Source organism: Micromys minutus (genome assembly GCF_963924665.1).
Source record: "Micromys minutus genome assembly, chromosome: 20".
Lineage (NCBI taxonomy): Eukaryota > Metazoa > Chordata > Mammalia > Rodentia > Muridae > Micromys > Micromys minutus.
The window spans coordinates 52,467,407-52,482,760 of record NC_137955.1 but is presented as its reverse complement, the minus strand read 5'-3'; the positions used below and the strand labels follow the sequence as shown (position 1 = coordinate 52,482,760).

Genomic DNA, 15,354 nt, shown 5'->3' with positions numbered 1-15,354 from the left:
TGCGAGTTTTACTAATGACTGGCATACACACACAGCATTAATTCTGTGTTCCCAAGAGCTCGTGGTACAGTTGTGTCACTGGCAGGAACTCACACATTCTGCCAATCAGGTTTGAGGGTGATTCTTCTGAAACACCACAGGCCATGGCTACTGCCTACTACTCAACTTGGACCTCCTGTTATGGACAGGGCATTGAAAGCAGAGCCCTGCTTCTTGATTCCTTGGCTCCCAAGGGTGCTTAGCTTTACTTTCCCCATGGAGAGCTAGGGATAGAGCTATGGCTGGAGTAGTGGGCCACTTCCTGCTTCTCTGTATGCATCCTTTCTGTTGATCTGTGCTGTCAGATTTTTCAGCTGACCCACTCATTTTCGTGATTCCCAGTATTATTCTCCCTTTAGGAATAAATCTGTCCTTTGTTGTTCTGACTGTTCTCATTCGTGTATTTTGTTGGATGTAGGGCTAGTAAATATCTTTTATGTTAGCTGCCATTTTGTCCTGTGCCTTACATAAGCTTTTCAATTTCATGAGGTCCCATTTACCAGTTGTTGATCATAGGGCCTGAATCATTGGTGTTCTCCACAAATCTGTCTGCTGTATCATTGTAGTCTAGGAATTTACCACTTTCTATTAGATTTACTGTGTCTGGTTGTATGTTGAAGTCTTTGATCCACTTGGACTTGAGTTTTGTGCAAGGTGGTAAATACGGATCTATTTGCATTCTTCATCGTACAGACCTCTAGTTAGACCACACTGTTTGTTGAAGATGCTTTCTTTTGTTTTCATTATATGAAAAAGAAAATCACTTGATTTTCTTTGTCAAAATCAAGTGTCCATAGGTGTGTGGGTTTATTTCAGGGTCTTTGATTTTATTCCATTGATCCACAAGCAGGATGCTCAGGCAACTTATAAGAGTCCCAAACTCATTACTGAGTTTATATAATGGGGTGCAGATACAAGAGTGCAAGTAGAGGTGTGGACCAGAAGGAAGGGGAGCTCTGAAAGACTGGGACAGACCTCACAGATGCTGGGCTTGCTGGGGTCCCAGAAGGTGGGAGATTGAGGAATAAGTTTCTCACCTGATTGTCCTGGGTGGGATCAGGCTTTCTGGGAGGCAGAGTTGTGGGCTGCAGAGTAGGGTGCCAATATGTAGGGGATTCCTCTTTTTTTTTTTTTTTTTTTTTTTTTTTTTTTTTTTTGTACTATCATTGAGTCTGATAAGTATCTGGGGAGGTAACTGGGACCAGGCCCTCATCCCATTATATTCCCTGTAACTTAAGCCCTCAGTATAGCCTATAGATATAGCCTTTTAAAGTAATTTTCTTCCCAGGCTCTTTGCCTCCATGTCTTCACTGATGTCCAGGCATCCTAACCCTGGTGGTCATTCTAGGTTAACACATCAGAATCTAGACAGCCCAGCAGAGGTAGGGGACTTCTGAGCTTAAGGACTAGCTCTACCATAGGTCCAACAGTATTGAGGGTAGTTGCTTCTACCTGGCAAGACAAGGAAATTTCCTGAAAATGAGTCAGAGTAATACCTTTGCTGATGGGGAGATACCTAATGACTGTAGGTTAACAGCTGTGACCTATACAGATACTGGAAGTAACCTGTGCAAATGCAGATAATGCATGAAGGGACATATTTCTTATGTGTGTGCCTGGGACCTTATCCCCATGTTGGCTTGCTACTGCCCCCTCTATTTTTCACTCTAGCCAGCCCTTATGATGCACCCTAACCCTGTGGACAGGTCCCCACAACCTGAGATAATGAGTGGGGTCTGAAGGCACAAAGGTCAGGAAAGAGTGATGGAGGGTTGCTCCATACTCCACTGATTTAGAGCTAGATGGGTAAGGACCATCTTCCTACTACTAAAATATCCAGAATCCAAGTGTTCGGGTAAAAAGAGATTAGGAACTAAGGAGGAAGAGAGAGGTTAGGGTATGAGAGTTTGGAATGGAGGGTACCCAAACTGCAGAGCCAAAGATAAGAGATAGGAAGGCACAGATGGAGAAGTGCCCCTCTGGGGAACTAGTGGCTGACAATCTTGATGTGACAGTTCCCTGTCTGACCACCAGAGGGTAATATCATCCTGCAAATCAGGACATGACCAGGGAGGAGGTAGTAAACATTTGTCAGTGGAGTTTTTCTTGGCCTGCCATCAGGTGCATTCCTTTACTCCTGGTCCTGTGTGTTCAGTTCGAGGGTGTGTGTATATGTGTGGTGATCTATGTGTTATGAAACTTTTCCAGGGAGAAACAAAGAAATGGCTTTTTACCCCAGATAGGGTACTGATGACAGACCAAAGAAATTATTTCATCTAAATACAGCTTTGGAAGTTAGTGTTTGGGAGGATAACTTGCAGAAAAATAAAGCCCCACTCCATTATGGCTGGCAGTTTATGAAAACTGTTATCACCGGAGTTTCTTGAGCAATTTGCAGGAAGCTCCACTAAAGAGTGTCCTCCCACTAGCAATTGCTTACTGTTTATATAAACTCAGTAATAAATTTGCGACTCTTGTAAGTTGCCTGAGCATCCTGCTTGTGGATTTTCTTTCTCCCTCAAGTAGAAAATATTTCTATTTAGAAGAAATTGCTATAGAGGAACAGGGGGGTCTTGCCAAGGAAACAAAGAATCCAGCCTGAGTTCTTTGCAAGCTGTTTTGGGCATTCTCTGACCTTGCTGGACAGGCATAATCTTTCCAGTGTGGGGTAGCAGTATGATGGAGCTGGTGTGGACCTGACAGCCAGAAGCCTGACACTACCATGGACCTGTTGCTAAGTAAGCATATGCATGGCCAATACCCACCCACTGTATCAACAGAAATTTTAATATTCGTTTCGTCTCTTCTTGGTCCAGAACACTACCTGTCAGCAAGGACAATGATGAATTAGTCTCCTTTGCCTCAGTGAGTACTCATAAGTGGACTAATGGGGACTATATGAAAGGATTGTAAGGATTGTGGCCTTGTTGGAGGAAGTATGCTATTGGGGGTGGGTTTGAGGTTTCAAAAGCCCATGCCAGGCCTAGGCTCTTCCCCGCCCCTTCATGGATCAGGATATACCTCTGAGCTATTATCACAGCACCTGCCTGCATGGGACTAAGTCTCTGAAACTATAAGCAAGTCCCCGGTTAAGTGTTTTAAGAGTTGCCTTGGTCATGGTGTCTCTATAGCAATACAACAACAGAGTGCCTAAGTTGTCTGGATGATAAAATATGAAAATTATTCAGTCATGAAGATGGCTGAAAAACAAATTTGGATGAGGGGAGAAAGGGTTCTAGTCATAAGCAATGTCTGAGAAAGACTTAGTCATCAGTGGCAATGACATGATATTTTCTGCTCATCAGTTATAACTTCAGTAAAAATGAGAACTCCACCAATTAAAAAGAGAAGTAATAACCAAGAGCATGGATTATAAAGAAACAAAGCTTTCATCATGAAGGCAACCCATGTGAAGTAGCAGGTTTTCAGTCACCCATGAAAGCTCAGCAGATGTGTAAGTGAATTCTACATGATAATTCAGGTGATAAGACAAAAATGGTTTATGGTCATGTCTCCCACAGGCACATATATTTGAATGCTTAGTCACTAGAGAGAGGAACTGTATGAAAGGATTACAACAATTAGGAGGTGTGGTCTTGTTGGAGGAAACATCACTGGGGGTGGGTTTTGAGGTTTCAAGATTCTTCCTTTTCTCAAAACATCACTTACCGCTATTTTTCTGTTGTAAAGTTTACTAAGCTATGTAGGAGCTTTTATTATTGCTAATATATAATAAATACTGTTTATATATAATAAGTATATATATAGTAAGTATATATATATATATATAGTTCTAAAATTTTATTTTGTTCTTTCTTAGTAAAGCTTTATTTCCATTATCTTCATGTTTCCTTCAACTTCTTAGCCATAATCACAATAGCTTTTCCAGACAATCTCAAGCTGCCCCTAGAGTGATGACTCAGCAGCACCAGTACTAGTGCACAAGAGCATCTGTCTGCATGGTCTTCCCTCTAGACAGAGTATCGTCCTGGTGGATTAGATTTGCCTCGGTTAGCTTGGTATGAATGAGCATAGGGCAAGTTTTCTGTGTCTTGTGTATACATACAAAGGCATGCACAAATGAATGCACAAACACGCCAGCAAAAACTAGGCATCAAAGCCTAGTCATCCAATCAAAAGACAAGTGGAATACACAGTTCAGTTCTTGAGAAGTAAGGTGTTGTTTTTGCTTGGTCACCTTACATTTCCAAAGCTTGTTGATGTTCACACATGATTTGCTTTGTTTGTTTGTTATTTTTCCTCCCAAACTCAACAGTGTTTCCTGGAGATGCAACACATTAAATAGAATAGTTAAAAAATAAAGTTTTGTATACCAGCATCCTGACCCTTCCCTGTCATTTACACCTCACTCAGGAGCCTACAATTCACACCAGCTGGTCTGGGACATCACTAGCTTTTAAGGGACTTGTCCAATCCATAGATCTGGGCCATTAGGAGACCAGGAACACCTAAGGTTGAGCTTCCACCCTGAATTGTGAAAAGAACCTCCCAAAGCCTGGGGAAGGTCTTCTGTCTACCATATTTTTCAAGTAAAAGGAGTTTTTACATTTGGGAATCATTGCTAGGTCAAAGAATGTTTTTTGTCTTTCTCTTAGCTTCAGGGGATCACAATGTTCCTAGCTTCTTAAAGACACAAAGCAATTCATGTGTTCCTCTTATTTTTTGCCTTTTTGTTTGTTTTGAGACCTGTGACTGCCTTGGAACTTGATATGCAGCCCAAACTGGCCTTATACTCACTGTTTTTGCCTCTGCCTCCTGAGTGCTGGGATTACAGACCTAAGCCACCATGCCTTGTTTCTTGCTCCCATTTCTGGCGGCCAGGTGTTCCCCAGTGACACACCTTGCCTTCCTTTCTCTGTATTCCTTTAGCAACTGTTTATCTGGGGCCTGATGTCTCCACATTCTCCTCATTCACCACCAGGGACAGTTTAGCATGCAGATTAAACTGATACTTCCTTCAGCCTTACCTGATATGTGATCACAGAACCTGGTTTTCAGGGTGTTCGATAGCCCTGACATTCACATCCCTAGGATCTGATACAAACCCCTTGTAGTTCTCTGCTGCCTGACTGGAAGACAGGCCTCTGAAGGAGTTCTCGTTGGCCGCCTAGAGGAGATGGCAAAATCTGGCTGGGAATCCCCATGATGAATACAGCAGGTGCCACCAGTGACTTTGAGGTTTCCCAATTATCCCATGGATGGGATGTATCCCATACTGTGGCCAGCCTGTGTTCCACTCTGCATGTTGGCGACAGACCTAGCTTCTGCTCAAAATTACTGTTTCCTCCCGTTCCTGCTGGCTGCTGCATATACTCCTTCAATCTGCAAAGACAAGTCCTCATTTACTAGGGAGCCAGACTGGCAGCTGGCTTTTTGTGGGACAGAAACTGCATTAAATTGGTTTAGCTGCTAGTGAGTCCTAATGTAATGTTATTTTACAATGATTTGTTAGTTTTTAAAAATGTGTTTAAACAATCAGCCTTTTCTGGGATATTTAAATTTTTCATTTTGCTAATAGCCACCTGTGAACTACAGAATTCATGTCCCTAGGCCTAGAACAGTAGTTCAAACCTGGGGGTCCGCAACCCCTTTGGAGGTTGAAAGACCATTTCATAGGGGTCACATATTCAGGAATCTTGCATATCAAATAATTGCATTACTGTTCATAACAGTGGCAAATTGACAGCTATGAAGTAGTAACAAAATAATTTTATGGGTAGAGGTCACCACTACAGGAAAAACTGTGTCACAGCATTAGAAAGGTTGAGAACCACTGGCTTAGAAGAAGCTTTGGAGCTGGAGAGAGTGCTGGCTAATGTCAGTAGTGTCTAAAATGAATGTTCACTTTAAGACTATGAGTAGAACACCTACCTCGCCATCACTTCCTGAGCCACCTACCTCCAAGTTCCTGATTTATGCCCTGTGGGAACCGATCATACCTTGGTAGCACATGGGTATGCGTGTGGCCATGTACCAGATGGTGTCATAGTCAAGCGCCTGGCCTGTGCCTCCATGTGCAGTGTGGCACACCCTTATGGAACCTCGACCTAAGATCACACATGGTGACACACAGAATGTGTGGCTGCCATCCAGTCTCCTGACGACCATGATTATTGGTCTCTCCTTCCTGGTGCCATTCTTCTGACCCTACTCAGGAGGGAAAAAAGAATAAAACACTCCGGCTTCCTCCACAATCACCACCAACAACAACAACAAAACCAGAAAAAATAAGAAACATCTACTGATCTACCTCCTTCTATTATAATAATCAAAAGTAAACATTGTGTGTGATCCACAGCACAACCATTACTGGAGAATTCAATACAAACATACAAGACTTCCAGGGCTACATAATACTAAAACAAAGACAGCCAGGTAAATAGTTAAATAGATAGATGATAAAAAGAAGAAAAATAAGGAGAAAGGAAAGGTAAAGAATGCAAACAGGCTAATAAAGGCCACATAATTGAACCCCCAAAACAAGCCCAGAGTGACTGACTGACCTCCTTATCTTTAAGAAAGACAAAATCAAAAAGTAAAATGAAGGAAAAGACAAATAACCAGACATTTTATTTCTTCTCATATATTTTAAAAGAGGAAAACCCCACAAACAACAAAGGAGAGAAAAGATATACTGTTCTACTTTCTTTTATTGTAATAATAAAGTAATGATTACAAAAATTAAAACTGGCCCATCTCACTCTAACATTCATTGATCCTATTAATTCTGTTGAGAGAGACAGGGATAACTAGTCAACACCCTTGCGGTCTAATCAGAAACAAAAGAAAGAAGGGAGGGAGGGAGAAAGAAAGGATGGAGAGAGGGAGGGAGGGAAAGAAAATAAAGGGAAACAAGAAAATAGAAAACAGAAAAAAAAAAAAGACTGAGTAGATGAGAAACTTATGAATGTGAACTTCTCATGTCTTCTGTGTCTGGGCAGGAATGCCACTAGCACATTCACCTACAAGTGCATTTTCTTATACACACAGTCTCAGGTGACAAAAGGCAAATGATCAGACCAAACACAAGTTCTTTCACTGAAGCTTTCTGAAGCATTGGAACCTTCGTGAGGAAATGGAGCCCTGATGGCACAGGCCAGTAGGAGGTTCGAGAGAGGCTAAAAGAAGGTCAGTGATTTTAACAGAGCAAGTTTGTCCTTGTTGATTAAAAAAAAAAAAAAAAATCTTGCCTCTGGTTTTGGCATTCCCTCCCACAGAATTTCACCTCCTACTTATTAGAGTGGGACCATCCAAAAGTGAGGCTCTTACACCTGCCATTTCTGAGTGCTCTGGATTTACCATAGTCCACATCCAGAACAGTACCTTTGGGATATGTGGTCTTAACTCCTTCACATGGTGTCATGAAAGGAGATAGAAGGTTGCTTAATCCCACTTCAAGAGAGGCTACTCCTCAGAATTGTAACAGCAAGCCATCACCAAACAGTTTCACACCAACTGGACTTGGGTCTTGAGGACAAGGTGTGGACTTCAGGAACTGAACATGAGCAAAGTGCATGGCTCAACTCTCTTTTAAAGAAGATCACCCATGTTGATGCAAAACACAGCTTTTACCTGAAAGGGAATAAGAGTTAATTCATGAGCCAAACAGGAATAATAATGACCCGAGAACATCAATCTGGATTGCTTCCCCCAATAAACCCATGTACTACCAATTTCACCAAGTTTTTATACTTATAGAATTGTTTAAAAATCATAAATCAAGGTCTGTTTCGGTGCTGGAAACATCATGTTAGGTTAGCAAAAGAAGTCTGCTATAGGTCTCACATGTCATCAGATGACATTCTGACCTTTGAGCAATGGTGACATTGGTAGAAGATAATGAACTGTTAAGACACTACGTTTCAAAACTGTGATTTTGCCACTATGATGAATCATAATGCAAATATATGATGTGCAGGATATCTGAGTATGTGGCCCCCATGAAAGAGTTCTTCAGCCCCCAAAGGGATAGCAACTCACAGGTCAAGAACCACTGATCTAATGTCTCCAGTTTTCCACTTTCCACCATCACAAAATTCTGAATTAGCTAGTCATTCTTTTACAATACTGAATGTAGTTATGGCTCTTTTCCGGAAACTTTATACCACACTCAGTTTGGAGACAGGCCATACTCCACAGGAAGCTTTTGAGGTCTCTCTAGAAGGGTGGCTGAGTGTAGTAATGGACAATGACCTAATTCCATTTGTTTTCTAATGGACTTAGCATGGACCAGAGTCTCTTGAGCCTCATGTGTCTGTATCTAGATTTGTAGTGAGGTGTTGGATGTGAGATAGTATTACCACCACATTCACACTGGTCCTGTGTCCTGAGTCTGTAGTACCTCAGCCACATTCCTCCTCTTCAGAAGTGTAAGGATAACTGTAGTGGTTATTCCTGGTTGTCAACTTGACTATATCTGAAATGAACTACAATCCAGAATTGGAGGGCTCACCTGTGATCCTGATCTTGAGACTGGGAGATACAAGTTTCTGACTTGGATCTTAGCATCGAGCTCTTGAGGCATAGTGGCTATGAATCCCATGAGACTAAGGCAAGAAGATCTCTGAGTTCAAGGCCATCTGGGACAAAGTAAGACCCAGATCCAGTCGTAATGGTACACACCTTTAATCTGGGACACACCTTCTTCTGAAGACCTACATAAGGACATTGGAAGAAGGAAGACACCCTCTTCTTTGCCTGTTTGCCTTGTGGGACTGAGCAACTGCTAGATCCTTAGACTTACATTCACAGCTGGTTCTGGCCATTGTTGGGGAGTTGGACTACAGACTGTAAGTCATCAACAAATTCCCTTACTATATAGAGACTACCCATAAGTTCTGTGACTCTAGAGGACACTGACTAATACAACATTGCTGAGCACTTATAGCATTTGCACATGTACAGTATCATCCAGGATGCATGGCTGAGGCCTTATCTGCACCTGCTCAGCTTGTTATCTACATCCCAGGAAAATTTAAGGATCAATAGTGATGATCCGACAAAGACAGGACAATGGTTACCTTCTATCTTCCTTCCCAGCCCCTCTAGCTAACTGAGAGGACCCTGCCTCCACCTCTGGCTACAGTGTGCTGCCAGTGGGGAACACAGCTTAGGTGACTCTTGACTTTGGTTGACCAGAACTCGGGTCTTCTGTGCCCAGGAAAGTCAGAGTCACGTGAGTGCCAACAGAAAGGCAACTCTTGGACCCAATGCTGGCTCAGAGCAGGCCTCTACTTTTTGCTGAGCTTTCTCTTGTATTCTACCTTTGGAGAAAAACTGCCAAGAATGCTGGCTAGTTTTTGTTTAGCTCAAATTTTAGGGTTAAAAGGAAGTTTTTCCTGAACTTTGGTAGCAGAGAAGTTGAATGTGCCACATCCTACAGTGGGAGGCAGGACTTCTGACAAGAAACCAGCGACCAGTGACAGGGCAACCTCCATTCCTACTGATGCTATGTCTTTGTATTTTCACTTCTCCCTCCTTCAGAGAGGGAGAACTCATTGTCTACATGAAAGAAGAGAGTTTGTTGGGATCTGAACTTTCAGCCAACAAATGACAAACTATTGATTTCAAATGATCAAAAGCTTTGATCTTGCACTGTAGATAACTACCAGTAAGACTCTTCATCTTCTCTTTGTAGGAAATGAAATTGTTGCCTGCTGACAGAGCTCAGTGCTTCAGTCATCAGGATCCTCAAGAAGCTATGTGTTGCCAAAGCCATTCTGCTACAGACAAATGGTATTAGGAACCACATACAGTCCTCCAGTGAGGCCTGCGTCTGACCAAGAGAACACTGCTTTGGCCCTCCAAAGCCGTGCTGACTCCTTTCCCTTCACCTGAGGGATGCTGCATCCAAATAATGGAATCATGGCTGATCTCTGACCTCACTGATGACCTGAGGGGGATACTTGGAAAAACATGCAGTGCATCATGTCAGGCTTGGATGAGTGTGGTCCCATCGATCCCTACATAGACCCTATTCATAGACTTCATGTGATTCCAGTTCTACTAGTGACAGTTAAAGCAGTTACAGCATCACACTGAAAGGGACAACAGTACAGAGAAAGAGCTATTCCAAGGCTAGCAGCATAGGGCTTGAGGGACAGAGCCATCCACACCAGCATCCTCCAGGTCCAGGTCTTAGTACTTCAAGCACAAGGATGCAAGAGGCAATAGCCCCATTCAATACCAATGCCTCTACTTGCTGGAAATTTTGAGTACCATAGAAACTATCTTGTACCCTTAGGACATAAGTGTCAAGAATCTCTTCTAGAAGCCTGATGCTTGCCAGAGATCTCAGGGAAGGTCTTTGGCAGACTCAGATTTTTTTTCTTCTGATATAGCCAGGCAAGAGGCTTATAAGTGATGCCTTGTGGGAAGACCTCATGTTTTGCCTTCCTGATGGCATTTTCTGCTTTCATGTCGGACCTCACTTTCTCCAGTATAAGTGAAAGCATGCATTCATCCTCATTCTTCTGTTGCCCTAGCTTTGGGTTCATGAAAGACTGTTTCCTATCAGCTTCTCAGTTTACATGACTAGCATTCCTCATATGGGGTTTCTTCATGTCCATGAGGCTCATGTCCCAGGGTGTCTTTGGCACCCTTGTATCTGAGCTCTGAAGTAGCTTATGTAAAGTTCATGGTGCAGATGGTTTTGCTCATCTGGCTCTCATATCAACCTGTATTCCTTTAGTAGTGTGTTCTTTTTTCCAAGACTGTTATCTCTGAAGTTTTCTTACAGTGGTTGTGGTGAGGACCTTTACCAATCTCCTTGGTGATCCATATGTCTAACCAATCTAGTCTTATTTTTAATCCCCAAAATTGGCTGGTTATTAGTTTTTTCTGCAACCTGCTTTTTGCTTATTTTTCTCTGCCCCTGGATCCTATGTATATGTGACCATTGCTTTGAACTGTAGCCCCAAGGTTTCAGCCAGCTCCCTTTCATGACACTTGCCCTTCATGGTACAGTCTCCTTCTCCTCCTCCTTTATGGATTTTCAGTTGTGCACTTTACTAACTCAAAAGGAAGTTACATATGCTGACTTCTCTGTAGGAACTTTTTTGAAGCATAATAAACATCCTAATGTCTAGATGTTCTGTCTGTCTATCCCCTACAGTGCAGTCTGATGACCCCCACCAGGCATTACAATTTCACTTGTATCATTTGTTAGCTTGGTTCACACAACCTTCTCTATTTTCTTGCCTCCTTTCCCAGGATGCCTCATCTAAGTTCTCTGTCAGCAGTACCCTTTCAGTTCTTTCCACATGGTGGCTCTTGTGTTAGCCCCACTGCTTGGCTGTATCAACATATATTTATGTTGTCCTCCTTAGAGTGGCCTTCTGCTGCCTGGTGCATACTTAAGTCAGCTGTCCCACAGCCAAGCTGTGTCTCCATCTGGCTGGGTATTCTAGGGTAGAGTCCCTCTTGTCTGCCCTGGGAGAATTCTTCTGTTGGGAGTGGTAGCCTCAGTCTACTTTGGGAGCCTTGGGCTGACTGTGTCCCTCTCATTTCTTTCTGAGGGTTCTAGTCCTGAACATCACTGTTACTCTGCTTTTCCTCTGGGCTTCATTCCAGATGGTTTCTTCATGACTTCCTGTGGATCTCAAGTTCTTGTCTTGTGTCTAATATAATACTGAACCTCTCATTGACTTAAGTTTCAATTATTGCTTAATTTCCTGGTTTTGCTTTTCAGGTTCAGCTGGCTTTCAAGTCTCTTTTACATGTCTGAAAGCACACGGTGCTCTTTTTTGTTTGTTTGTTTGTGTGTTTGTTTTGGTTTTTTTTTAACCTCGGACACTGATGGACCCAGCTTCCTTTATCGACAGATAGTACCCTATCTGCTGTTTTGAAGATCTTGCTTTGCAAGCTACTAAATTTTCTTGAATCTCATTTTCTGGAAGCCCTTGAGAAGAGTGCATGGGAGTAAAATATCAGATTCCTGATATTTTGGGATCCTGGAAACAATGTTAGTCTTGAACCATATTAAAACAAACACTTAGACCTTGGATATCAGACTCCCAGGAAGGTGACTACAAGGACAGAAGCTCACTTGGCCCATAAACTTGTTATGAGTTCCAGGGAAGATTCTCTTCTTGAGCTTATTCTCTTTACACTTTAGATTTGGTACCATTCTCTGACTGACCCTGAGTGTTTCTACTGTGACTACCTTTTCTTTGGATGCTTCTCCTATTGTCTGTCTTCAGGATTCACCCCGTGTCTCTGGAAAATAAGTATCATTGAGGTGGAAGACTTCCCTGGGCTAAGACAGGCTCTGGTCTGGCTTTAGTTTCTTCAGGGTGGGGATGCAGAAGACACCCTTTCTCACTGTTTGGGAATGCCTCTGGGAATGTGCTATCACAGCCACCCAGCATACTGTGGCAAGACCTAGCCACTGTTTTCTCTACTCCCTGTGTCTGTGGATGTTGTTTGCTAGGTCTTAAGCATTCTGAGAGTCTTCTGTAGCTGCTACTCCAGTCTAACTGTTAGCCATGCCATCTTTCTCAGGGAAACAGTATTCCTGCATCTCTCAGTCTACAGTGTGATATAAGGAGGAGCCACTTCAGACATTCTTACTCCTAGAAGAGGCTGTTGTTCAATATATAGGATGCAGGGAAGGGCCTGGGCAGAAGACCTACACAGTTTTTTTGTCTTTGACCTTCCTGATTGGTGTCTTAATACTTTTGGAACTTTCCCAGACACTATTATTTCAAATATTTCATTTTCTGGTTTTCCAGTTGCACATTTGCTGTGTTTTCCAATGTCATCCATTTGTTCTTAGGTATCATGGAGTTTCTGTGCTTGTTCATCCACATTTCAGCTGAGAAGATCTCCCTAGCCTGCCTTCCACCCACTGGCTATGCCCTTAATTGCATCCATTCATTAGCTTCAGTTGGCCTGGCCGTTCCCTGAGCTGCTTTCTGAGTTCTTCCTGCTCTGAGGACATGCTTGGCTCTGCTTGTGGCTGTCTGCTTTTCATATTAGAACCCAAGTTTAGAATATCCAGTATACTCTATATACTCTATATTTTCCCAGTTGAATGGTTTCAAAACCTTGGCTATACAATGTAGGTTTGTATCTGCAGGAATCACTATCCCTGACCTCAAGCTATATTACAAGGCAATTGTGCTGAAAACTGCATGGTACTGGTACAGAAATAGGCACATGGATCAATGGAATAGAATAGAAGATCCAGAAATGAGCCCTCACGTATATGGTCACCTGATTTTTGACAAAGGAGCTGTAAACATTCAATGGAAAAAGGACAGCCTATTTAACAAATGGTGTTGGTCCAACTGGCACTCAGCATGCAGAAGAATGAAAATAGACCCTTTCTTATCTCCTTGTACAAAGCTCAAGTGCAAGTGGATCAAAGATCTCCACATTAAACCAGGTACACTGAAACTATTAGATGAGAAAGTAGGGAAAACCTTAGAACTCATATGCACAGGAGAAAATTTCCTGAACAGAACACCAATGGCTCGAGCTCTAAGGTCAAAGATTAACAAATGGGACTTAATGAGATTGCAAAGTTTCTGTAAGGCTAAAGACACTGTCAAGAAAACAAAATGGCAGCCAACAGAGTGGGAAAAGATCTTTACCAACCCCACATCAGATAGAGGCCTAATATCCAAGGTATACAAAGAACTCAAAAAGCTAGACACCAGAGAATCAAACAACCCTATTAAAAATGGGGTACAGAACTAAACAAAACATTCTCAGTTGAGGAATATCGAATGGCTGAGAAATATCTGAGGAAGTGCTCGACATCCTTAGCCATCAGGGAAATGCAAATCAAAACAACCCTGAGATTCCACCTCACACCAGTCAGATTGGCCAAGATCCAAAACTCAGATGACAACAGATGCTGGCGAGGATGTGGAGAAAGAGGAACACTTCTCCACTGTTGGTGGGGTTGTAAACAGATACAACCACTCTGGAAATCAGTCTGGCGGTTCCTCAGAAAAATGGACATAGTACTACCTGAAGACCTAGTTAGTTATTCCACTTCTGGGCATTTACCCCAGAGACACTCCAACATACAACAAAGATACATGCACCACAATGTTCATTGCAGCTCTATTTACAATAGCCAGAAGCTGGAAAGAACTCAGAAGTCCTTCAGTAGATGAATGGATACAAAAATTGTGATACATTTACACAATGGAGTACTACTCAGCGAAACAATGACTTAACGAAATTCTTAAGAAAATGGATGCGGCTCTCTGCTCCTCCCTGTTCTACAGACAGCCGCATCTTCTTGTGCAATGCCAGCCCTATCCCTTAGACAAGATGGTGAAGGTCGGTGTGAACGGATTTGGCTGCATTGGGCACCTGGTTACCAGGGCTGCCTTCTGCTCAGGATCTAGCAAGGTGGAGATTGTTGCCATCAACGACCCCTTCATTGACCTCAACTACATGGTCTACATGTTCCAGTATGACTCTACCCATGGCAAATTCAATGGCACAGTCAAGGCTGAGAATGGGAAGCTTGTCATCAATGGGAAGCCCATCACCATCTTCCAGGAGCGGGATCCCGCTAACATCAAATGGGCTGATGCTGGTGCTGAGTATGTTGTGGAATCTACTGGTGTCTTCACCACCATGGAGAAGGCCCGGGCCCACTTGAAGGGTGGGGCCAAAAGGGTCATCATCTCTGCCCCTTCGGCCGATGCCCCCATGTTTGTGATGGGTGTGAACCATGAGAAATATGACAACTCCCTCAAGATTGTCAGCAATGCATCCTGCACCACCAACTGCTTAGCCCCCCTGGTTAAGGTCATCCATGACAACTTTGGCATTGTGGAAGGGCTCATGACCACAGTTCATGCCATCACTGCCACTCAGAAGACTGTGGATGGCCCCTCTGGAAAGCTGTGGCGTGATGGCCGTGGGGCAGCCCAGAACATTATCCCTGCATCCACTGGTGCTGCCAAAGCTGTGGGCAAGGTCATCCCAGAGCTGAATGGGAAACTCACTGGCATGGCTTTCCGTGTTCCTACCCCTAATGTATCTGTTGTAGATCTGACATGCCTCCTGGAGAAGCCTGCCAAGTATGATGACATCAAGAAGGTGGTGAAGCAGGCAGCTGAGGGCCCACTAAAGGGCATTCTGGGCTACACTGAGGACCAGGTTGTATCCTGTGACTTCAACAGCAACTCCCACTCTTCCACTTTTGATGCTGGAGCTGGCATTGCTCTCAATGACAACTTTGTGAAGCTCATTTCCTGGTATGACAATGAATACGGCTACAGCAACAGGGTGGTGGACCTCATGGCCTACGTGGCCTCCAAGGAGTAA

The 15,354-nt window shown here is 43.2% G+C and overlaps 1 protein-coding gene across 1 annotated transcript; it reads left to right on the top strand.

Moving 5' to 3' along the window:
- Positions 1–14,346: 14,346 nt before the first annotated feature.
- LOC308433534 (glyceraldehyde-3-phosphate dehydrogenase-like) lies at positions 14,347–15,354 on the top strand (the record flags this gene model as incomplete). The annotated part of the gene is made up of 1 exon (XM_080933630.1): positions 14,347–15,354. One exon carries the CDS (start codon positions 14,347–14,349, stop codon positions 15,352–15,354), a length of 1,008 nt encoding a protein of 335 aa, XP_080789756.1.